The following is a 23,813-nucleotide window of genomic DNA, read 5'->3' as shown; positions in this document are numbered from 1 at the left end:
ATAGTCTAATATCTACTGCATCCTGATGTTTTCTAGCTATAGAGTGACTACAACTCCCAGAATTCCCAGGTTGTGAATTTTGACAGTTGACATTTCAACCCATTACAATAGTATTGGATTGGGAAAAATCTGGTCTCTTGCTCAAGGGAAGTTTGATTTTTATTTATCGTATTTCAAAGTCCCTCACAAAGGGACTCTGGGCAGTGTACAAATAAAGGTTTTACCGTTCTAAACAGTGTGTTGCTGTCAGAACCCATTGTGGCTCTATTAAGGTGCCTCCACAAAAATGTAGATTGTTGTAACTGAAAAAAAAGGAAGCAGAAGATTAGTTTTATAGTAAATAATCCACATAGAAATCAGAGGCTGTCCATTCATTATTCAATCTCCTTATTTTCACGCATTACACAGAGCTAATACCAGCATCCATGAAATGGCTTAAATTTACAACAGTTCACAACAAACTGAATGGCATTTCTTTCCTTGCTTCTTTGAGACTAATAAATTCAGAGTCTGAAGCCATATTTGCAGAGCAAAATCTTGTACTACCTTAAGTATTAGCAGATTTAGTATGGCTTTAGGCTTTATGGATCTATCATGCAAAATTATATCTAAATTAACAACTATTACAAGCAGATGCAAGACAGATGTACACCATTAGGGAAAGCAACAATGGTATGCAAAAAAGCACAGTTTCAATAGTACAAGGTAAGTGTTAAAAGGATAATAATTGCTCATGACACTGTTCTAAGCAGGAACAGAGTTGGCTAGGATGGGGGAACCACATGGAGATTTCACAGTTGCATTCTGGACTTGGGAGTTGAAAGCATTGGCAAAACACTTCCAGGTATTGCCGCTAAAACATGTATATAAAGTTTGCAGGAGTCAAATGTCATTTGAGAGAGCCTTTACAATTATTATTGTTGTTTCTCTTATTGTTATTCTGAACACACTGTATAGAGTGAGGTCCTTTCACCATTGCTGAATTGAAGTGCTGGTACCCACTGATTAATGACTTGGGAGAAAACCATACCAGAATGAAAGTTGTAAGCAATCCTAATCCTGCCTCTGCTGTTACTTCTACTGAAGTCAATATAACCAGCTGACTCTCTTCCAGAAAGCTGAGTGACAAAGTCCAGGATATTTCATACCCTTTCAGACTACTTTGGGGCAGCATCACAATATGAGGAGAAATACTATTTTAATAAAGGTATAGTTAAGGGAGATAGTTAAGAGATGAACCCAACATCACGGACAGATGGCAGAAATGATGTTGCCACTGCATATTTGTGCCATGCTTAGACGCAGCTGGGGAAAGATCCTGAGTGATGCAACATTGCACAATTAACTCCGCTCTTCCTCATCCAAGTGATGTCTGGAGATAACTGTATCTACATGTCAGCCACTTAAGAGAAGGCTCAGAAAAGGATGTTGGTGCTGCAAATGGGAACATCTGGTACCAAGGTTTAGTGAGAGGATAAAGGCTTTACTGCTTGCCTGGAAGTAAAATTCAAACTAATTTCATCCACGTGGATTAATATATTCTGTCTGCCCTGAGTAACTAGGGTATACTTATGACTAGGTCCTTATGACCTTAGACTTACGACCATAATTGAGCTGCAAGTCATGATGAGCATAAAGCAGGTCACCCCCGATCTGATTTGACGTTATTTGACATTCCTGGCTTACACAGGTGTGGTTATTAAGTGGATGGAGCAAAAGAACTGCCTGCTGAAGATCTCCCCTCCATGGGCAGAAGAGAACTGCAGTGCAGAGCTGGAGAAAAGAACCTGGATTTTCATCATTGAATTTCTTTGAGTTTCTCTTCTCCAGCTCAGTGCTGCAATCCCCCTTCTGCCTGCCAGAGAACTCTACCCCAAGTGGACTGAAATCAATCCATTTCTCAATGAGACTCAATGAGGCTTCATGACTTTTTAGGGAAGGCAGCAGGGAAGACTATAAATGGTAATCACATGATCATGAGGCACTTGGCAATTTGTTGTAAGTATGAATGTTTGCCAAATGCATAGATCACAATTGTGTGACTGTGGGTGTACTGCAAGCTCAGGTGTACATCATAAGTTCCTTTATAACAACAACAACAACAACAACAACAAGAAGAAGTTGGAAGGGACCTTGGAGGTCTTCTAGTCCAACCCCCTGCCCAGGCAGGAAACTCTACACCATATTTATTTAACACTGTTTTGAATGGTTGCTGAACAAACGGTGATTAAGTGAGGGCAACTTGTATAGAGAAACTAGCTTTGGCAAGGAAAGATGGGCTGCTATTTACAACTTTAGAAAAAATAATTTGGTCAATAAGCGATTTCATTGAAAAGTTTCAAATAAGGAAGATACAAGCCCTGAGCAATAAATAGAAGAACGTATGCAGAGTAAAAATAGTAAATCAAATAGAACATGGGAGAAAATCACAATCCAAGCCCAGAATAAAACAACAGAGATTTTTGCTTATTGGGTGGATGAGAAGTATAATAAATAATCTCACCTTTATTATCTTTATAAATAGCTCAAGGTAGCAAATGTACCTAACATTCCTTCCTCCTCCTATTTTACCTACAACAGCAGTATGTAAGATATTTATATTATATATTATATTTAATACCGAACACGGAGACTGATCTGCCAGGGCCAAGAATGAGGATTTGAAACACAGCCACCAACAACTCTTCCAAAACATAGAAGTGGTGGATATTTGGCTTTTCCACATCCATCATCAGAATCAGCTGAAATATGAATGGGAGAGATGTAAGATATACACATTATAGCAAAGGTATCAATAATTATTTCCTTTAATGAGAAATCCTGAGAATTGCCTTTGTCTGTGAAGGAATAGATCCAAAGGTTAAGAGTTATTAATTTTGTCAATAGCTGAAGCCTGAAATAGTTCAGCTGGGGTATCTTAAGAGAACCGTATGCACTATGTGTTTGTGTATGATGTGGCAAGGATAGGGAATTAGAGATGGCTGCTGTTATCAAAACAACCTATTTAGCTCAGCATGGAAAATTTTGGAATTTTTTAGTGTAAACCACTGAAACCCTTTGATTGTCATGGTACATCAAAATCACAGATAGACAGGTGGATGGATGATAGATCGATATAGTTGATAGATTAGATGATATATTTTAGATGATAGATAAGTGATAGACAGACAGACATAGATAGATAGATGATAGATGATAGAGAGAGAGAGAGAGAGAGAGAGAGAGAGAGAGAGAGAGATGGATGGATGGATGGATTGATGGATAGACAGACAGACAGACAGACAGACAGAGAATGATAGATAAATGATAGATGAGAGAGAGATGATATAGAACTTTTTAAATGAAATTGAGAAGTCATCAATAGGAACCAGCAGTCTAATTACTGGCTGCACCCTTTATCTTCTTCAGCAATTAAACATTAAGAAAAATAAGCCTGCGTTTAAGGCATCAAGGCCAGTGGCGGGACCAACACAGAGTTTCCCCCTCAGTTATTCTGCTCTCAGTTCTTTCACTGCAACGGAAGGGCAGAGGAGCATCATTGTTGGGCAATGCTTAGGACAGAACATCAATTGGCCTTAATATGGACCACCTTTACATCTAAATTACTCAACTGAATGTGAGGAGAATAATTTTGGGCTGGGAGAGTAAATTATATAGCAAAAAGCAGGATAAGAGAAGATGATAAAAATTAAATAGTCATTTCCAGTTATGGTCATCCCATTGTGGCCTCATCCATCATTATTATTTGTCACTAAACAAGGATTTCTCACCCTTTCCCCCAAATAATACACTTATTAATAGTGTACTTACGGCACTGCGGAACATCACAATATTCCCAGCCTATATTTTTGTCTGTTGTATAGCACCAAGGACCGTTTGAATCACCATCAGGATTTCTGCAGTACTATAAAGAAATAAAGTAATTGCGTGTTTCCCTGAAAATAAGACCCAACCAGAAAATAAGCCCTGATTTTTTCAGGATGCTCGTAATATAAGCACTACTCCAAAAATAAGCCCCAGTTAAGATCATCAGCCAGATGGAAGCATTTTTCCATCTGGCTGATGATATTTCCCCCAAAATAACACCTAACTGGAAAATAAGCCCTAATGTGTCTTTTGGAGCAAAAATTAATATAAGACTCAGTCTTATTTTCTGAGAAACACGGGTATTAATAAGACTGACTACATTTAGCCTATTTTAAAAAATGCAAGTAAACGTTGGAATAATAAAATGAATATAGTTATGGAAAACGGCAATCCAAAAACAAAAAAGCAATAAAACACCAGGTCCAGATGGAATCCCAGAGAATTTTACAAAGAATTACAAACACCATTTTAGAATTTAATATTACAAACATATAACTAAGTACTAGAGTGAGCAATGATATCAAAATCTTGGTTGGAGGCACTGATAACCTTAATTCCCAAAGACAATGTGGAAAAGAACAAAATTCCAAAATTATAGGCCAATCTTGCTGCTGAATGCTGACTATAAGATATTTATGACAATAATGCCAGAAAGGATGAAACATATACTAAACAAAATCATACAACCAGACCAGAATGGATTCCTACCTACCAGACACATTAGAATATTACGAAATATACTCAGAGAAACAGGCAGCTTTGATATTCCTCGATGCACAAAAAGCATTTGATAATTTAAATTGGGATTTGTTAATTAACCAACTAGGAGTAATGAATTTTGGCGAGAAATTTATTAGAACAATTAAAGCAATATACTCAAACCAGAAAGCAAAAATACTATTAAATGGAGCAATAAGGCTTCAGCATAACAAAAGGAGTCAGACAAGGATGCCCCTTATCCCCTCTGTTATTTATTTTTTCAATAGAAACACTGTTGCAATAAATTAGACAGAATCGAGAAATCAAAGGATTAAAAATTAGAGGACAAGAATATAAAGTACAGGCCTTCGCTGACGACTTGGAATTTATTATAGAAGAACCCTTAAAGATGGGATTAATACTATTACAGGATATAAACCAATCTGGCAAAGTGTCAGGGCTCAAAATAAATAAAGAGAAAACTAAAATAATAACCAAAAATTTAACCAAAAGACAAAATGAAGAACTAGAGGAGAAAATGGGAATTTTAAGAGCAAAAAAAATTAACTATCCTGGGAATCTAGCTGTCAGCAAAATGTAGTACAATAAAAGAAGATAATTATAATACACTGTTAAATACAAAAAGATTTGGAAAATTGGAACAAATTACAGATAACACTAATTGGCAGAATCTCAACAATTAAAATGAACATATTACCTCAATTGTTATACCTTTTTCAAATGATACCGGTAAGATTAGAGAAGAATTTTTTCGAACAACTAAACAAAATAATATCCAAATTTATATGGGCAGGTTAAAAACACCCACATTAAATTTAAGTTGTTACAAGATAGTAGGAACCACAGGGGTTTCGGCCTCCCAGACTGGGAGCTCTACTACCAGGCAGCAGTGCTAACATGGTTAAGAGATTGGATTCAACTCAAAAACAAAAGAATATCAGTATTAGTAGGACATGATCTCCAACTAGGTTGGCACGGGTTTCTATGGGAAGGTAAAAATAAAACACATTCATATTTTCAGAGGCATATAATAAGGAATTCTCTATACAATGTCTGGGTAAAGATTAAAAAACATCATTATATGGAAATCCCAAATTGGCTATCGACCATGGAGGCAATGACACACCCAAACACAATAGACCTCAGTAAAATCTGCACCTCTATAACTGTCTGGTTTGGTTCTGCAACCCAACAAGACAGACACAGACTTCAGAGGATAATTAGAACTGCAGAAAAAATAATTGCTGCCAACCTGCCTTCCATTGAGGACCTGTATACTGCACGAATCAAAAAGAGGGCTGTGAAAATATTTACAGATCCCTCACATCCAGGACATAAACTGTTTCAACTCCTACCCTCAAAACGACGCTATAGAACACTGCACACCAGAACAATGAGACACAAGAACAGTTTTTCCCCGAACGCCATCACTCTGCTAAACAAAATAATATCCAAATTTATATGGGCAGGTTAAAAACACCCACATTAAATTTAAGTTGTTACAAGATAGTAGGAACCACAGGGGTTTCGGCCTCCCAGACTGGGAGCTCTACTACCAGGCAGCAGTGCTAACATGGTTAAGAGATTGGATTCAACTCAAAAACAAAAGAATATCAGTATTAGTAGGACATGATCTCCAACTAGGTTGGCACGGGTTTCTATGGGAAGGTAAAAATAAAACACATTCATATTTTCAGAGGCATATAATAAGGAATTCTCTATACAATGTCTGGGTAAAGATTAAAAAACATCATTATATGGAAATCCCAAATTGGCTATCGACCATGGAGGCAATGACACACCCAAACACAATAGACCTCAGTAAAATCTGCACCTCTATAACTGTCTGGTTTGGTTCTGCAACCCAACAAGACAGACACAGACTTCAGAGGATAATTAGAACTGCAGAAAAAATAATTGCTGCCAACCTGCCTTCCATTGAGGACCTGTATACTGCACGAATCAAAAAGAGGGCTGTGAAAATATTTACAGATCCCTCACATCCAGGACATAAACTGTTTCAACTCCTACCCTCAAAACGACGCTATAGAACACTGCACACCAGAACAATGAGACACAAGAACAGTTTTTCCCCGAACGCCATCACTCTGCTAAACAAATAATTCCCTCAACACTGTCAAACTATTTACTAAATCTGCACTACTATTAATCTTCTCATCGTTCCCATCACCCATCTCCTTCCACTTATGACTGTAACTCTGTTGCTTGTATCCTTACGATTTATATTGATGGTCTCCTAATATGATATGATTGCTGACTTGTTCCCTATGACTATCATTAAGTGTTGTACCTTATGATTCTTGACAAATGTATCTTTTCTTTTATGTGCACTGAGAGCGTATGCACCTAGACAAATTCCTTGTGTGTCCAATCATACTTGGTCAATAAAGAATTCTATTCTATTCTATTATCAAGGCTGGTGGTATATAGCAGATAGTTTGCGACTGTATACAAGGTGCCTATTATTATTGGTGCTATCTTGCTTTCTTTTGCCATAGTCCTTCTACTTCTATTTACAAGTCTTTGTGTTTTGTGATTTTTCTCTAGCTCTTTCTCTTCTCTTCTCTTTTCCTGTCTCCAGGTAATACTATGTCCACTATTCATATATTTTTTTGTCTTTCTTATTGAAAATTGTTAAATCAGGGGTCTGATTCTTGTGGCCAGTGGTACTCACATTTTTCTCTAGTCCTGACCTTGGGTGAGTCTCTGGTGTGAAAGAAGTATGCTCATGAGGGACCTGTGATTGCCATTCTTGACAGGTCCTGCCATTCACTGTGGTTGCAATATGTCCACGATAGTCTCTGCCACTTTCAACCCTACAATCTTTAAAGAGTGAAAAGGATGAATTAGAATTTGCTATTACATAAGGGTGTATCAGTGGGACGTAGTGACTCAGTGACTAAGACACTGAGCTTGTCGATTGAAAGGTCGGCAGTTCAGCGGTTCGAATCCCTAGTGCTGCATAACAAGGTGAGTTTCCGTTACTTGTCCCAGCTTCTGCCAACCTAGCAGTTCGAAAGCATGTAAAAAATGCAAGTAGAAAAAATAGGGACCACCTTTGGTGGGAAGATAACAGTGTTCCATGCACCTTTGGTGGTTTAGTCATGCCAGCCACATGACCACGGGCATGCACTGGCTCTTTGGCTTTGAAACGGAGATGAGCACCGCCCCTAGAATTGGGAATGACTAGCACATATGTGCAAGGTGAACTTTTACCTTTACCTTTACCTATTACATAGGAAATAGGTTTATTTCAGCACAGGTTGAATGGCTATTTATGAGAATATAACCAATCTCATTGTACGTATGTTGTGCACTGACAATAAAGATTTGAATTGAGAAATTCTGGGAGCTGCCATTTTATGTGGGGAACAGGCCTGAGGCCTAACAGTTATTAATTTTACTGGTACCTGTAGTCTGAAATAAGAACATTTGGGATATCTGAAGAGAATCCTGAAGTCAAATTTCTCATGTTGCAAGAAGCGAAGCCCAGATTACTTCTGAAAGTTTTACTTTCTGACATTTTCTGGATTGTAGCCACAAAAGGCATTAAAAACAATTCAACATCCATGTGGTAGATGCTGAGTTTAAGGTGAAAGGGCCCAAATTTTCCAAGTCTATCTGATGGGTTTACAGCAGTGGTAAAATCCAATTTTTTTTCCCTACCAGTTCTGTGGGAGTGGTGTGGCTTGGTGGGCATGGCAGGGGAAGGATACTGCAAAATCTCCACTCCCTCCCCATTCCTGGGGAAGGATATTGCAAAATCTCCATTCCCACCCCACTCTGGGGCCAGCCAGAAGTGGTATTAGCCGGTTCTCCAAACTACTCAAAATTTCCGCTACCATTTCTCCAGAACTTGCTGGATTTCACCCCTGATTTACAGGAATGGATAAAAATGTCTTTTTATTTTTGCTCTGGTAGCTCTATGTTTCCTTGACAGAATCCTTGGTGGGACTTCAATGTGAAACCTGACCACCAAGGTCAATAAAACTTACATTCAAGTAAGTAAATGTAGTAGTGAAATCTAAGTCTTCAGTCCTATATCCATTTCTCTTGAAATACATCTCTTAGATGAGTTTAATTGTCACTGAAAATTCATTAGAAATGGAATATGACTTCTATTGAAGTAGAGACAAAGAATAAACAAAGTTTAGGAAGAGAAGGTACATATTAAGAATAAATTATGGAGACCTCAAGGTACCAAACTCCTTTAAAAAAAATCAAAATTAAATGAGAAGAGAGGAGAGGTAGAAAATAGCTTTATCAGAAAAAGAACCCACAGAATTCTAAGTCCTAATCATCTGTTCCCTTTCTCTTATGCACAAATTTTTCAGAAATAATTATAGATTAATAGAATTAATCTATAATTCTATAGTCTATTAATTATAATTCTATAATTAATAGAATTAATCTAAAATTAATAGAACATAATGGTCTCTTTAAAACCTCGTGGCTTAAGTTGGAGTTATCTCCAGCTGCTAAGTCACTCTTTTCTGCATTGAAAACAACGGTGTTCTCAGGTTAAGACTGGCTTTTGCTTGATTGCTTATTCTAGGAGAAGAGGATAAGTCATACCAATGTTTAGTGCCAATGTCTGCGAAGTTTCTGGTTTAGCACACTTTTGCAGATTGCAGTATTCCCACCTTGTCTCGGGATCAGTAGTATAGCACCAGGGTGTTTTGTCACCATCTGGGTTTCGGCAATAGTTCCTTCTCAAGTCCCTATTAATAAATGCATAAAGTGGATTAAATCTTATGTTATAGAGCAGAGATGGGCAACTTGGTGATGGAAGTACATCATGAATATTTCTTGGTGAGAATATCCATAGACAAAGGATGAATTATCAAAACCATACATTTAGAAGAGCATCTCTCATCGTAGAACAATGTTCTATAAGTTCTGGTTGTTTGCCATCTAATACATATTTATATCTTTATAACAGTCATATTATATATTTCTGTTAATTGATGAGGCAAAAAAAGTTTCCTATTAAATTTTCAGATAAAAATGCCAACAAATCTACATGTTCTGATAAATGTGCGGCTTTCTCTTTGTCCCATATTGCTTTCTTTCCTAAGTATTATGTATTTTGATGTATAAAAATATATGATACTATCTTCATCACCCTGCAAATTTTATCACGCCCATGTTTGTTGTTCAGTTGCTAAGTCATGTCCCACTCTTTGTGGCTCCATGGACCTTAACACGCCAGCCTGCCCACCCACAGTCCTCTACTATCTCCCCAGGTTTGTCCAAATTCATATTCATTGCATCAATGACACTACCTAGTCATCTCATCCTCTGCTGTCCCTTTCTTCTTTTGCCTTTAATCTTTCCGAACATCCGGGTCTTTTCCAATGAGTCCTTTCTTCTCATTTGGTGGCCAAAGTATTTGAACTTTGTGTTTGATCACACCCATAAGAAGTCCCATTCTATCCAAAGTGAAGTGGAAGAACAACCAAGAGCAGTTCTTCCTCTTTGTAAATAGGGCTGGAGTCTCTCTGAGGTGCTAGTTGTCCAAGTACATAGCATGATTACTCATTGAAAGGATCTCTAATGGATCTCTCCACATGGAGATCAGCTACATGCTGAGATCACTGTCATAAACTGGAGAGAGCAAAGACTGTTCACTGCTCCTGTTGTGTATGATCCGAATAAGGCTAGTAGCCAGGGGAATTTTGACATTTAAAGGCCAGCACACATAACAGATAACGAACACTTCAAGAAACCTACGCATCTGGGTATGCAGATGGTGTCTTAGTGTGACGATGGGGCCGCATAGAAATCCATGCTTGGCATTTCTTCCCTGTGGTAGTCACTGCAGTAGTACCCCGATAACTTGAGCCGTTGTCATAATAGCAATCCTCAACCTGTTGAGGTACTTGTTGGGGTACCTGTTGAGGTACTTGGGGAGGTATTTGGGGAGGAACAACAGGGACAGCAGCTACATTAAAGAAAAAAAAAGCAAAAATAAAAACAACTTGTGAGAAATCATAGTATCTTCTTTGTTGCCAAAGGCTTTATAATCAATTATAATAATAGAGTTGGAAGGGACCTTGGAGGTCTTCTAGTCCAACCCCCTACCCAGACAGGAAACCCTACACCATTTCAGACAAGTGATTATCCAACATTTTCTTAAAAATTTCCAGTGTTGGAGCATTCACAACTTCTGCAGGCAAGTTGTTCCACTGATTAATTGTTCTAACTCTCAGGAAATTTCTCCTTAGTTCTAAGTTGCTTCTTTCCTTGATTGGTTTCCACCCATTGCTTCTTGTTCTACCCTCAGGTGCTTTGGAGAATAGTTTGACTCCCTCTTCTTTGTGGCAACCCCTGAGATATTGGAACACTGCTATCATGTTTCCTCTAGTCCTTCGTTTCATTAAACTAGGCATACCGAGTTCCTGCAACTGTTCTTCATATGTTTTAGCCTCCAGTCCCCTAATCATCTTTGTTGCTCTTCTCTGCACTCTTTCTAGAGTCTCAACATCTTTTTTACATCGTGGCGACCAAAAACTGAATGCAATATTCCAAGTGTGGCCTTACCAAGGCATTATAAAGTGGTATTAATACTTCACATGATCTTGACTCTATCCCTCTGTTTATGCAGCCCAGAACTGTGTTGGCTTTTTTGGCAGCTGCTGCACACTGCTGGCTCGTATCTAAATGGTTGTCCACTAGGACTCCAAGATCCCTCTCACAGTTACTACTATTGAGCAAGATAATCTTATCAATGTCCCATTCTCACATAATTGTATAGTAATAACAGTGCAACCCTCCCTATTTTTCTTTATTGCTCGATTATTTTGGTGGCAATATATTATTTATTTATTTGTTAATATAAAGTGCATTCTGTTTTACAAGTGTGTAGTAGTTCCAAGGCCACTACCCAAAATATTTTAACCAGAAGAAAGTTCTTCTCATGCCCCTCTTAATAGCTTAGCTTCAGATTGTATTTCTAAAATTAGAAGACTTCTATCCACATTTTGGATTGAAGTCTTGAATTGATCCAGTCATTTTCTGTAAATAAGCACTAATATGAAATATGCAATGGTAATATAATAAGCATAACAACATCTGTATTTAAAATATGCTGTACATAAATCACATTGAATTCACTCAATTTGCTAAGTCTATTTCTATTGCTATTTCTCAATTTTATTTTAGTTTTGCTTTACAGTTCAAAACATTTTATTTACTTCACCCCTTTCTCAGCTGCGCAAATATAAATATTCTTACCAGTAACTGTGATGGCATCATCACATTTAGCAATGTTGCAGTATTGCCATCGTGTAGTTGGGTCAGTTGTATAGCACCAAGGCTGAGTCTCTCCATCAGGGTTTCTACAATAGTTTCCTTCCAAACCTCTGAAATAAAATGTGCATAGAAGCAAGAGGGGAACAAGAGAGAGGTAAACATTATGTGAAGTCTGAGTTAGTAGCTTGAAAACAGGTATCAAAAAAAGCAAAGTCTACATTAAGTTTCAGATTCTAATTTAATTCACCCATTTTTAATGCAATGGTTGGGTTCATAACAAGGATTTTTCAATGAGATTTTGTTAAAGAAGCCATAGGGGGCTACTCCATATATAATTTGTTATTTGTTAGAAATTTTTCCACAGTGGCTCCTCCTTAGTGGAACATTCTCAGTTTGGAAATTAGAAGGACCCCAATCTTGTTAGCCTTTCGTAAGGCCCTAAAAACGTGGATAGATTCCTGTGCCTGAGGCACTGAATGTTTCCTGGCTGTATTGCTAACTGACCAAATATCTTGGCTGCGGTATATATTTATTTTGGATGTTTCTATTGTTTTTATTATTTTTATTGTTTTAAAATATTTTTAAATATTTACTGTATATTTTGACTGAGTTGTTTTAATTATAAGCCACTTAGAAATATTGACTATTTATTTATTTATTTATTTATTTATTCGTATTTTTATACCGCCCTATCTCCCTAAGGACTCAGGGCGGTGTACAGCCATATAAAAACACACAAATATACAAAATAAAACATTCATCTAAAAAACTTATTATAAAGGCCAAATATTTAAAATAAGATATAAATAATAAAACCCAATTTAAAACCAAAGCTAAAATTTAGTCATTTAAAAATTTAAAACCCTAGTCCAGTCCTGCGCAAATGAATAGATGTGTCTTAAGCTCGCGGCGGAAGGTCAGGAAGTTGACAAAGTCCTGGGGGAAGCTCGTTCCAGAGGGTGGGAGCCCCCACAGAGAAGGCCCTTCCCCTGGGCGTCGCCAGTTGGCACTGCCTGGCCGACGGCACCCTGAGGAGTCCCTCTCTGTGAGAGCGCACGGGTCGGTGGGAGGCATTCGGTGGCAGCAGACGGTCCCGTAAGTAACCCCGCCCTATGCCATGGAGCGCTTTGAAGATCATTACCAAAACCTTGAAGCGCACCCGGAAAAGCACAGGCAGCCAGTGCAGTCTGCGCAGGAGAGGTGTTACATGGGAGCCACGAGGGGCTCCCTCTATCACCCGCGCAGCTGCATTCTGAACTACCTGGAGTCTCCGGGTGCTCCTCAAGGAGAGCCCCATGTAGAGAGCATTGCAGTAGTCCAGCCGAGATGTCACGAGAGCATGAGTGACCGTGCACAAGGCATCCCGGTCTAGAAAGGGGCGCAACTGGCGAACCAGGCGAACCTGGTGAAAGGTTCTCCTGGAGACGGCCGTCAAATGGTCTTCAAAAGACAGCCGACCATCCAGGAGAACGCCCAAATTGCACACCCTCTCCATTGGGGCCAATGACTCGCCTCCAACAGTCAGCCGCGGCTGCAGCTGACTGTACCGGGATGCCGGCATCCACAGCCACTCCGTCTTGGAGGGATTGAGCTTGAGCCTGTTTCTCCCCATCCAGACCCATACAGCCTCCAGACACCGGGACACCGGGACAACACCTCGATAGCTTCGTTGGGGTGGTCCGGTGTGGAAAAGTACAGCTGAGTGACTATGATGAGCATTTATAGAATTGAATGTATTAATGAATGACTAATGATACACCATGGCTGAAAAGATGCATGCATCAAATGCAGCCAAAAATAAACAAATAAGCCATGTTGGAGCTTGGCACGATACGGAACTATCCACTATTTGAAAGATGCTAAGTAAGACTATGTCCCTTGAACACTCTCCTTTGTCCATCTTGCATGCTGTCTTCTTTGAAAATGGGGTTCAGGATAAAACTCAGAGTACAGACTTAGGTTACATTTCTCCACATGAGGTTTGCCTTCCCTCAAATTAAGGTCAGGGTGAAGCCTTCCTTCAGATAAACTTGATCCCATATTATCATTATTGATATTAGACTGTATAAGCAAAATGACTCAATGTACTGTTCATTAAGCACTTATGTTGATTAAAAAATGTATAAATAAAATATGAGGAAAAAAGATAAACTTAATCCCTGACTATATCAATACATCCATGTGGGGTATTTTGAGCAACAGCATTGAAATAGTCTGTCACTAACTCCTTCCATCCTTTTGGAGATAGAAGACAAAGGGAGATTCCTTGAGATTTCTTAGTGGTTTTCCATCCAAGTATTAACCAGCTCAAGCTACTCAGCTTTTACGTGATCTACCACATCTAAATGAATGCAGCTTCAATACTCATAATAATCGGCTGGCACCAGCTGGAAGCCTTCAATTTGAGGAAAGCCAGTTTGTTTTTTAAGATGCCTAATACAAGTTGCATACTACTAGTAGATGTGACTGTAGTGGTCCATCAGCAGCCTATGGAGCTGGCAACAGTGTTGGATAGCGATGAGGCTGAGGTGAGGCCAGGGCCATCAGGAAGTGAAGTGCAGACTCCAGAGCCTCCAGAGACTGATAGTAGTGAGCCAGAGGAACAGGAGGAGCCTGTTCTTGATGCACGCATGAGAAGAGCTGCCAAAAGGCAAGAGCAGCTCAAGCAGAGAGGACAACTCGGGAGTAGGGCCAAGAGCTGATTGGCCCCTCCCATAAGGCTTAAAACAGACCAGCACTGGTGTTTCAGCTTGCCAGAAAACAACGTTGTAGCTGCGTCCTCTGCTTCGTGAATATCTTTGTTTTTGTGACTTCTGGACATTTATTAGGGAGGGCCTTTGGCAGTTTGCCTAATTGGACTAAGGTTTGTGATAACTGAAGAATTTGTGTTTGGGAGGCATTTGTTTTACTTTGAGTTGAACAATGCTGGGCAGACTTCCGGTGGCTCCGTGTGCATTGGAGACTGTCCTTTTGGACTGCCGCCCCCCGTGATTCTGTTAAAGCCACTCAGACAGCGCAAATCTTTCCCTCGGGAGAAGAAGGAAAGGTGAGCAGCCGGGTTGGGGTAGAGCTCCCCAAGAGCTCCAGGAATAATTCCTGGAGCTCAAAGGGTGAGAGCTCCCTGTTTAAACCTGGCAAATGCTCCAGATCCGGGAAGCTTCTGCATTGATGCAGAACAAAGCGCTCGCGACCATCACAATATAAAATAATGGAATCTGCATTGAGGGTGAGAGGTTTAAAAGAAAATAAGCGAGAGAATCTAAAAAAGATATTTGCAGAAGCCTTCTCACAGGTGATTGGACTGACATCAGTGGATCTGGAAAATCAAATTGAGAAAATTTACTGTGTTAATTCATGGGTGGCAAGGCAGAGACAATTGCCAAGGGATATAGTGATTTATTTTACATCTAGGAAGATTAGGAGTGAAATTTCACAAGCCTCCTATAAAAGTAAAATTCAAATATTGGGTCAAGAGGTTTTGGTGATGAAAGAAATTCCTTCCAAAATATTGAGGGATAGAAAAGAATATGCTTTTTTGGTAAATGAGCTTAGAAACTGCCAGGTATGGTATAGATGGAATGTGCCAGCTGGATTAACAGTAAATTATATGGGAGGGAAGTATTGTCTTAACGCAATTATTAAAGCAAGAGATTTTTATATTAAGGTAATGAAGGCTGGAAGTTTACCTGACTTAGAAGTTAAGGTGGGAGGAGAAGTGGAAGTGGCTAAAAAAAGGGAGAAGGAAGCAAAGCAAACACAATTTGAAATTGGGGCTGTAGCTTTGGGAGAAGAAATACAGAAAATAGCAGGGGAGGAGCAAAGGATGGTAATCTCTAAAAAAGAGCAAGGAGTAAAGAAGCAACATTTTCAGATGAAAAGTGTTTCTTTTTAAGGGAAAGGGTAAATTGTAAGTGTACATTTCTGAATATAAAAGAAATAAAAAGGATAATGTGCATTTGTTTGAGTCTGTTAGTTAAATGTGGGTATATTATATTTATGCTGTTATTATATATGGTGGATTTATCTATTTTGGATAAAAATTGAAAGTAAGAAAGGATAATTTAATTTTTTTAATTAAATGTTTTATAGATGATATTTGGAAATTAAGTTGGGGTGTATTTGTTTTAATTTGTAAGTAAAATGTGGGAGATATATTTTATTGACGTTATTTTATTAATGGTGGATTTAGTTACTTTGGATAAAAATTGATGTTGGGTTTAAAGTGTTGGGGACGGAAATTAAATTAAAAATTAAAATAGAAAGCGAGTTGCTTAAGGTTAAAATGTTAAAATGGTCATAAAAATTGAGATAATGTCAGTGTAATATTGGAAGATGGATTATATGTTTGTTATCAAAGACTGGAGGTTAAAAATATTGAACTTGTTGGAAACCTCAATGTACCAGACTGAAAACCCACAAGAAAATATACCGGAATGAGGAAGATGGACTGACTACAATACATTTAGAACAATTATTGGCTGAAGAAACATCAAATATTTTATGAACGAACATTTCCTTCTTTTTTGTTTTTTTTTATGGAGAAGGAGAGTTGAGGTTTTAGGGGAGGGATGGGAATTTATGGAATTAGGGTATTCTAGCTTATGATTGTTAAATCTTATACCTTGTATTCTGCTCTGGGAAGTCTGGGGGTGGGGGTGGGGTGGGGTGGGGTGGGTGGGGGGGATGTAATGGGGGGAAAAAATTTTGTAAAACTTTTTTAATAAAAAAAAAAGTTTATTTTATCACGGACTGAGTTTGTTGCTACCTACTTGGGTCTGGGTCACAACAGTGATATCTGTTAAGTGCCAAGTCCTGAGGTAGCAGGATGAACCTGAGACTGAATTTCAAACAGAATTCTTTGTTTAGCTCACATGCCCTTGCTTGGATTTTCAGAAAGTGAGATAAAAAATGCAACTCCAACAGAACCGTGGTGGCGCAGTGGTTAGAATGCAGTATTGCAGACTAATTCTGCCCACTGTCAGGAATTTGATCCTGACCGGCTCAAGGTTGACTCAGTCTTCCATCCTTCTGAGGGGGGTAAAATGAGGATCCAGATTGCTGTGGACAATATGCTGCCTCTGTAAACCGCATAGAGAGGGCTGTAAAGTACTGTGAAGCAGTATGTAAGCTATTGCTGTCTCGGAAGCAAAATAACTGAACTGTTGTTTGTTTCTAGGTGCCTCGCCTGTTTCTTTACCATAGCAACAAGGTGATAACAGGGCTCTTTAACATACTTGCAAGGGTAGTTTTCTGGAGTTCTTCCATGGACATGAGGTTCTTGGGATGCCCATGATTGACAGGTTTTTCCTGATTCGGTCATTCCTACATTTCCTCGATAATCTTCTCCATTTCCCACAAGACATTGGTGGCCAGTAATAGCTGGTGGAGATGTAGCTATATCCACAAATGTAATATATAGTAAAATAAATCAGCACCATCAGAATCTGCATGCTAAAAATTGTAAGGTGCTGGTAGTTTACAGATGTAAAAAGCCCAAAAAGCTACTGTATATGAAAAAAGAATCACAGGTAGTCCTCCTTTAGTGACTCCCTCATTTAGTGACCATTTGTAGTTACCACAACAATAAAAAATAACTTTGTTAACAATCACTTGTGAACAACAATCATTTATGACCTTTGCTGGTCTGTAAAGCAAAGGAAAGCTGAAGTAAGGTCATAAACACAGTCACAGTTCCACTTAGCGACCAATTCACTAACAACAGTTGTGGTAACTAAATGAGGACTACCTGTATTAAACTTCCTACTTTGAAAATATAGACATATGGAATATATATGCGACATAGACAAATAGAATATATATGCTATTCTCTTAAAAACTAATTTGAAAGAGTGGCTTTTAAGAGTATAGCCTATATATCAGGGCTGGGCAACTATGGCCCCTTTATGACCTATGGACTTCAACTCCCAGAATTCCTGAGCCAGCATGCTGGCTCACTTATACTATTTGTTTTCTGACAATAACCGAATAACTCAAAACCGAATAACCAAAGACCCACTTATACTATTTGTTTTCTGACAATAACCCGAATAACTCAAAAACCCGAATAACCAAAGACCCACTTATACTATTTGTATATATTTTTCTTTTATAAAAGAGAGATCATACTGCACTGAATTGGAATGTATGGATTACGCCATAGAACAATAATGTTCATGTTATATTGTAACACCTTAATTACAGTATAGCTATTAATAGCCAGCTATTAAATTGAATACTGAATAATCGTTTGCTTATCAAAATATTTAGATTAATATTTCACTTGAACTAAGTTACAGTCTTGGTGATTTGATGGTTATATCATTTAATATCTATTCATATTTCTGTGACAGTGAAAAAAAATCTGCTATAAATCTGCTTGGGAGCTTATATTTATTTTCCAAATTATATCTTTCCCCCTGAGCAGCATTAACAATGCCTTCATGAGGCTCGGTGCTAAGTTTACCCATTTTAAAAAGATGCAGCCGATTTTATAAGATTAAAAGGAATTCCCCAAGCTCTCCTACTTGAATTAAAACATTGGTTTCTCCACAGAATTGTTACTATATCATAACTATTGCGGGTCAGTAATTACATAAATGATACTTACCACACCGTGGAATGTTACAGAATTCCCAGCGTTTCGTCAGGAGGGAAGTAAAACACCAAGGACGTGGCTCACCATCCGGATTACGGCAGTAATTTGATATCAGATTCTTTTCTGGAAATCTGAATTTTGGATGAAAAAGTAGAAATGTCTGTCTCCCATCTCTTGACAGGTTGGGATTGAACCCAATGGTGTTTCAATGTTGACAGAATGATGCTCACCCAAGATAATGTATACCTGTATTCCCCTTCCACAGTATCACATTCTATGATCTCAAATTTCTTCCCATTAATCTCTTCTGGTAGTTCAGAGAACACTCAGAGCAGGTTTGATGCGTGGGAAATAAAGGCAGAAGAGCAAAAGGAAAACTCCCTTTGATAACCAGAATTTTTTTGGGATGTAGCCCAATACAGATAATCCTTGACTTACAACATTTCATTTAGTGACTGTTCAAAGTTACAACGGGATTGAAAAAAGTATCTTATGACCATTTTTCACACTTATGACCATTGCCGCATCCCCATGGTCATGTGACCAAAATTCAGATGCTTGGGAACTGACTCATATTTATGACAGTTGCAGTGTCCTGGGGGTCACATGATCACCTTCTGTGACCTTCTGACAAGCAAATGCAATGGGGAAGCCAGATTTACTTAACAACCGTGTTACTAACTTAACAACTTCAGTGACAAGGAAACAACAACTGTGGCAAGAAAAGTCGTAACATGGGGCAAAACTCACTTAACAAATGTTTCACTTAACAACAGAAATGTTGGGCTCAATTCTGGTCATAAGTTGAGGACTCCCTGTATCACCACAAAAAAATATGTAAAGGTGGGTGTTGGGCTGTGTGTGTGTGTGTGAAAATCCAAGATAGTAATGCTAAAGTGATTGAATGCATTGATTGTAATGTGTAAAAAGAAACAATGACTTTTATTGTGCCATCACACCTAGGGTCTTGACTTTTTTTAACCACCTGCCCTCTGAACAGATATCTCTGCATGTCAAATTACATCATTTCTGTTCTACATCTTTGAGCTAAAAAAAGAAAAAAGAAAAAAGCAACCAAAGGTTTATTTTCTAGATGCCAAAGCCTTTAGTTCTGATACAGGTGAAAAATACTACTTTCAGTCACCCAAACGAAATTTGGACTAAAAGTCTTTCCAGTGAACCATGTGAGCAGCTTAACATATTACATTAAAAATCAGGTATGCTGTTATTTTCATTTTCAAGGAATCAGCTACCTGAAATTATTTGTTTCCCACACACACTTTGACTTTTCCTCATATGTCGCTAATAAGGATCCATGAGTGAAACTGAGGCTTGTAGACTTACTTGGAAGGAATGTATCCATGAGCGTGAGGCTCTTGAGAAGCCCATGCCTGGCAGGTGAGCCCAGATTCTGTTGTGGAAACTTTGCCTCGATAGTTTTCCCCGCTGCAGTGCATACACTTCTCTGTAAGGATAAATAACCATGAGTGAAGAAGGTTTACCCTATCAGATTATTTTTATTCCCCGTCCTCTGGATGGTAGGAATCATGATGCCCAAGTCTTCTGCTGTCTGAAAGATCTATTTGAAGCTTTTTAGCTTTCATCAGCTAGCCATACCCTTACTTGGATTCGAAGTGTTAGATGAGTATATATAAATATTTTCTATTTATAAAAAAGAATGAAATAACCATAAAAAAGAATGAAATGACATCATGTCTAATTGGCATTTACTTGGAAAACTATTCAGTTATCGGTTGTTAAATAAATGCTAGCATTATTTCATATTCTATCTTATATTTGAATAAGAAAGTGCTATTCCAATGTTTACTTTTTTTTCTAAAAATTGTACAGTGCAGGTAAGAAAAATAGGTTTTCTACCTACACATCATTGAAAAGAACAATACTTTGCATTCAAAATTTTCTTGAGGAACTAAAATTCCGCTGTGTGCAATTCTACCTTCGCATTCAGGAATGTTGCAATAATCAAATCTGGTTTCAGGATTTGTTGTATAACACCAGGGACCTTTATCATCGTGATCTGGATTTCTGCAGTAGTTTTCTTCTAATGAAGCATTAGGATACAGAGAAGGTGTATAACTAATAAAAACAAAATAAAAGACTATTATTACAGATGTCATACTTTTTTTCCTCAGAGATTCAGAAGATTAAGCTGTATTAGACAACCCTATGACTTATTTAATCATCTGTTGGTAGCAGGGTAGTGACCAGAATGAACATTAAATTATTTTTGAATGGCATTGCTATTACTTTGCTTTGAAAACTAAAGCAGAAAATATCAGTTTATTAAAGAAGAAAGACCCAAACAGATAAACAGAATGATCACAGGCAAGCAAAAAAGCAACAAGAGTAGGGGGAACTTCTGACTTCCTGCAGGCTTCCCCATTGACTTTTCTTGGGGGAAACTGTCAGAGAGCATCATAAATCATGATTACATGACCCTGGGGATTGCTGTAATGGCCACCACTTTGCAAATAAAACTGATCTGAACTAGTAGAAATTTCAATTTCACTGGAGTAAATGGATCCTAGATATTTTACACATTATTTGAATGACATCAGGGTTGGACAGATAAATGTTAACATGACACAGTCAATAAGAGTTTAACCTGTTAAAAAGAAAACATTTAGAACTACTGGAAGCTTCCAGTACTTTAAACTGTAGAGGAAGCTAGAGTTGAAGTTGCTCACCTTTTCCCAATCCCCATCCCAGGGGGAAAGGGGAGGGTTATAAGGGAAAGACAGTGCTTCTCTTTAGAGATTTCACATCGGGGTGAAATGCTCCCAGATCGGACCGGATTGTGCGATCCAGTAGCAATCGTGGCTGGTAGTTTGGCGATCCAATAGCGCTGGCAGAGCAAAGCCCCGCCCACCTGCCCGGGTGTCATTCCAGGAAGTAATGTGTTTTTCACCTTCTGTGCATGTGCAGAAGGTTTTGCACATGTGCAGGTCTGCGAGTACATGTGAGGTGCGCACACAAGTGAAGTGAGCGGGCATGCGCGGCGCATGCACTTCCAAACCAGTAAGGAAGGTAAGTAGATTTCACCCCTGTTTCACATGGGTAAAAGCATTTCTTTCTTGCTTATACTATTGCTTTCCCCAATATTCTACTTACATAGTTGCAGCATGCTACCTGGGGAATTCTAGGAGTTGAAGTCCACACGTCATAAATTTGCCAACTTTGAAAGGCACTAAATTATACCATATACCATTATTGATATATCTCCCAAATTGTCTTTCAAGTCAAACTTTAGTAAATATAGTCTTGCAACTTTAACAAGTGTCACAAGTGAACAATGTCACTTAAGCACAACAGCAACAGCAACAACATCACGTGCATCCATTGTATGAAGTTTTCCTAGCAATGATTCAGAAATGGTTTTAGCTTTTTTCAAGAACAGAAAAAATTGGCCAGAAGCTGTCACTCACTATGATAATTTTGTAATAAGTGAAGAAGAGAGCGATAATAAAAAAAAAGTTTTAAAATATATTGAACATGTACTAATTCAAAGCTTTTGGGAATAGCTTTTAGAAAATCAGCAATAGCTATTTCATACTGCTGGAGTTATATTAGCATTTAATCATATTTCCTGCAACGTGTGGGAATAGAGAGAAGCCAGTGGAAATTCTAGTTGAGGCTCACTAATATGCTTCAATGTATTCTATGAACTTTCAGAAAACTGTTCAGTAAAATTGCTCTTATTAATGCGACGAGAAAGCAGATCCTAGAATCACCTCAGTGAGGTGGGCGGCTTTGAAGTTTAATTACAAAATATTTTTTTAAAATCTCTATTCAGAAGAACCTGTTGAATTCAATACAGCTAGTTCCTTTCAGGTAAGCAAGCAGAAGATGGCAGTCTTAGCCATGTCTAACGTCTGTTGAATTGTGCTAAACACGTTTCTTACAAAAATTCAGGTCAAATCATTCTAAATTCATATGGCTATAAAAAATAGACGGCCATTTTGCTGAGATGGGAAAAGCCATACTTGGGAATATGAGGACTTTTCTCTGTCCATTTCTGGCATACTACACCATTCTGTGTTTTTGATTCCGTTCCTCTGTAGTCCACTCCAGTTCCAATTCTGCATTCCAGGAGATACACTGAAAAAAAATGTGGTTATTAAAAATTGCTATTGTTATCACAGAACACCTTTCTACCAAAGAAAAATCGTTGCTTACAGATGGAACTCCACCCCAGTGTGATCACGTTGAACGTTTTAATATGTGGCCTTCATGTTCAGTTGAATTAGGGGATCGCAACCTGAGATCATGAAATTGCAAATTTTGGATTACAAGCAAACATTTAACAAACTTCGTTAAAAAGGTAAAGATTCTCTCAAGCTGAGCTTGATTTTTAGAGATCACATAGCTACAACATGAAAAAAGTATGTCATTATCTTTTGTTGCTTTTTTTTAATTTGCCAGTCAAGATTGCAATCCTGAGATTTTCTGTTGGTCTCCCATCTAAATGCTGGATCTAATGCTGGTTAGCTTTTTCAGCTTTGCCAAGGTTGGTAGGTTCTACCTCTAGCTATGGTCTCAAAATTATTGCCAGATGATTATTTTAATTATGATAGTTCAGGGGGAATGCAATGCGAAATAAGTGACTAGAGAATAATTATATTAAACCAGTTTTAATATTAATTCAACATAAATGTAATCAAACCAAATTTTGTTATTTTTTTTAATGGTCTGATTTCTTGATGCTCATTCCCTGAGCACAGAATAGAAATTTGAGCTGAGAGACAAATGAATGATTATCCAAATGCAATTAAAGGCTGCTTTAATCACAGCATTGGTGACTACCTCAGGTTCTCTTTCCAACTGCAAATACAGTAAATACAGACATAGAGGATGCCATGAAAAACAAAGATATAGAAGGTGACCTTCAATTTTGATCAAGGGGACCATTTCCTGCTTTGTTGTAGCCTCCTATGGTCCCTAAAACTACTTCATGGAGTATCCCAATCTCATGAAATAGTATTGGACTCGCAGGGGGAGGGGGGGTGAGACACTGAAAAAGAGGGGGAAACCGATGCCGTTTTGTTGGCAGTCAGACATCACTGAAAAAAATTAAAGGTAGTCCTTGACTTACGACCACAATTGAGCCCAGAAAGTATGTTGCCAAGTGACAAATTTGCTAAGTGACAAATTTGCTAAGTGAGAAATTTGTGAGAAATGAGGTTAGCCCCATTTTATGACTTTTCTTGCCACGTTTGTTAAGTGAATCACTGCAGTTATTAAATTGGTGACACGGTTGTTAAGTGAATCTGTCTTCCGCGTTAAATTTGCCTAGCAGAATGTCGCAAAAGATGATCACATGATCCCGGAACACTGC

General features: G+C 38.2%; 1 protein-coding gene across 1 annotated transcript in view; it reads right to left on the bottom strand.

Moving 5' to 3' along the window:
* Window positions 1–23,813, bottom strand: part of PLG (plasminogen) — a 41,097-nt gene that overhangs the window by 8,500 nt on the left and 8,784 nt on the right. Inside the window, exons 4-15 of the mRNA XM_058168257.1 lie at window positions 22,462–22,576; window positions 20,415–20,554; window positions 19,802–19,922; window positions 18,470–18,588; window positions 17,097–17,256; window positions 11,845–11,972; window positions 10,342–10,552; window positions 9,184–9,329; window positions 7,283–7,431; window positions 3,811–3,904; window positions 2,621–2,741; window positions 225–302 (exon numbers count right to left, since the gene is read on the bottom strand). Of these exons, the coding sequence (XP_058024240.1) occupies window positions 225–302; window positions 2,621–2,741; window positions 3,811–3,904; window positions 7,283–7,431; window positions 9,184–9,329; window positions 10,342–10,552; window positions 11,845–11,972; window positions 17,097–17,256; window positions 18,470–18,588; window positions 19,802–19,922; window positions 20,415–20,554; window positions 22,462–22,576 (1,582 nt within the window). The remainder of the gene's footprint in view (window positions 1–224; window positions 303–2,620; window positions 2,742–3,810; window positions 3,905–7,282; window positions 7,432–9,183; window positions 9,330–10,341; window positions 10,553–11,844; window positions 11,973–17,096; window positions 17,257–18,469; window positions 18,589–19,801; window positions 19,923–20,414; window positions 20,555–22,461; window positions 22,577–23,813) is intronic.

This window comes from Ahaetulla prasina, chromosome 1 (genome assembly GCF_028640845.1).
Source record: "Ahaetulla prasina isolate Xishuangbanna chromosome 1, ASM2864084v1, whole genome shotgun sequence".
Lineage (NCBI taxonomy): Eukaryota > Metazoa > Chordata > Lepidosauria > Squamata > Colubridae > Ahaetulla > Ahaetulla prasina.
This window is presented reverse-complemented; position numbering and strand designations above follow the sequence as displayed.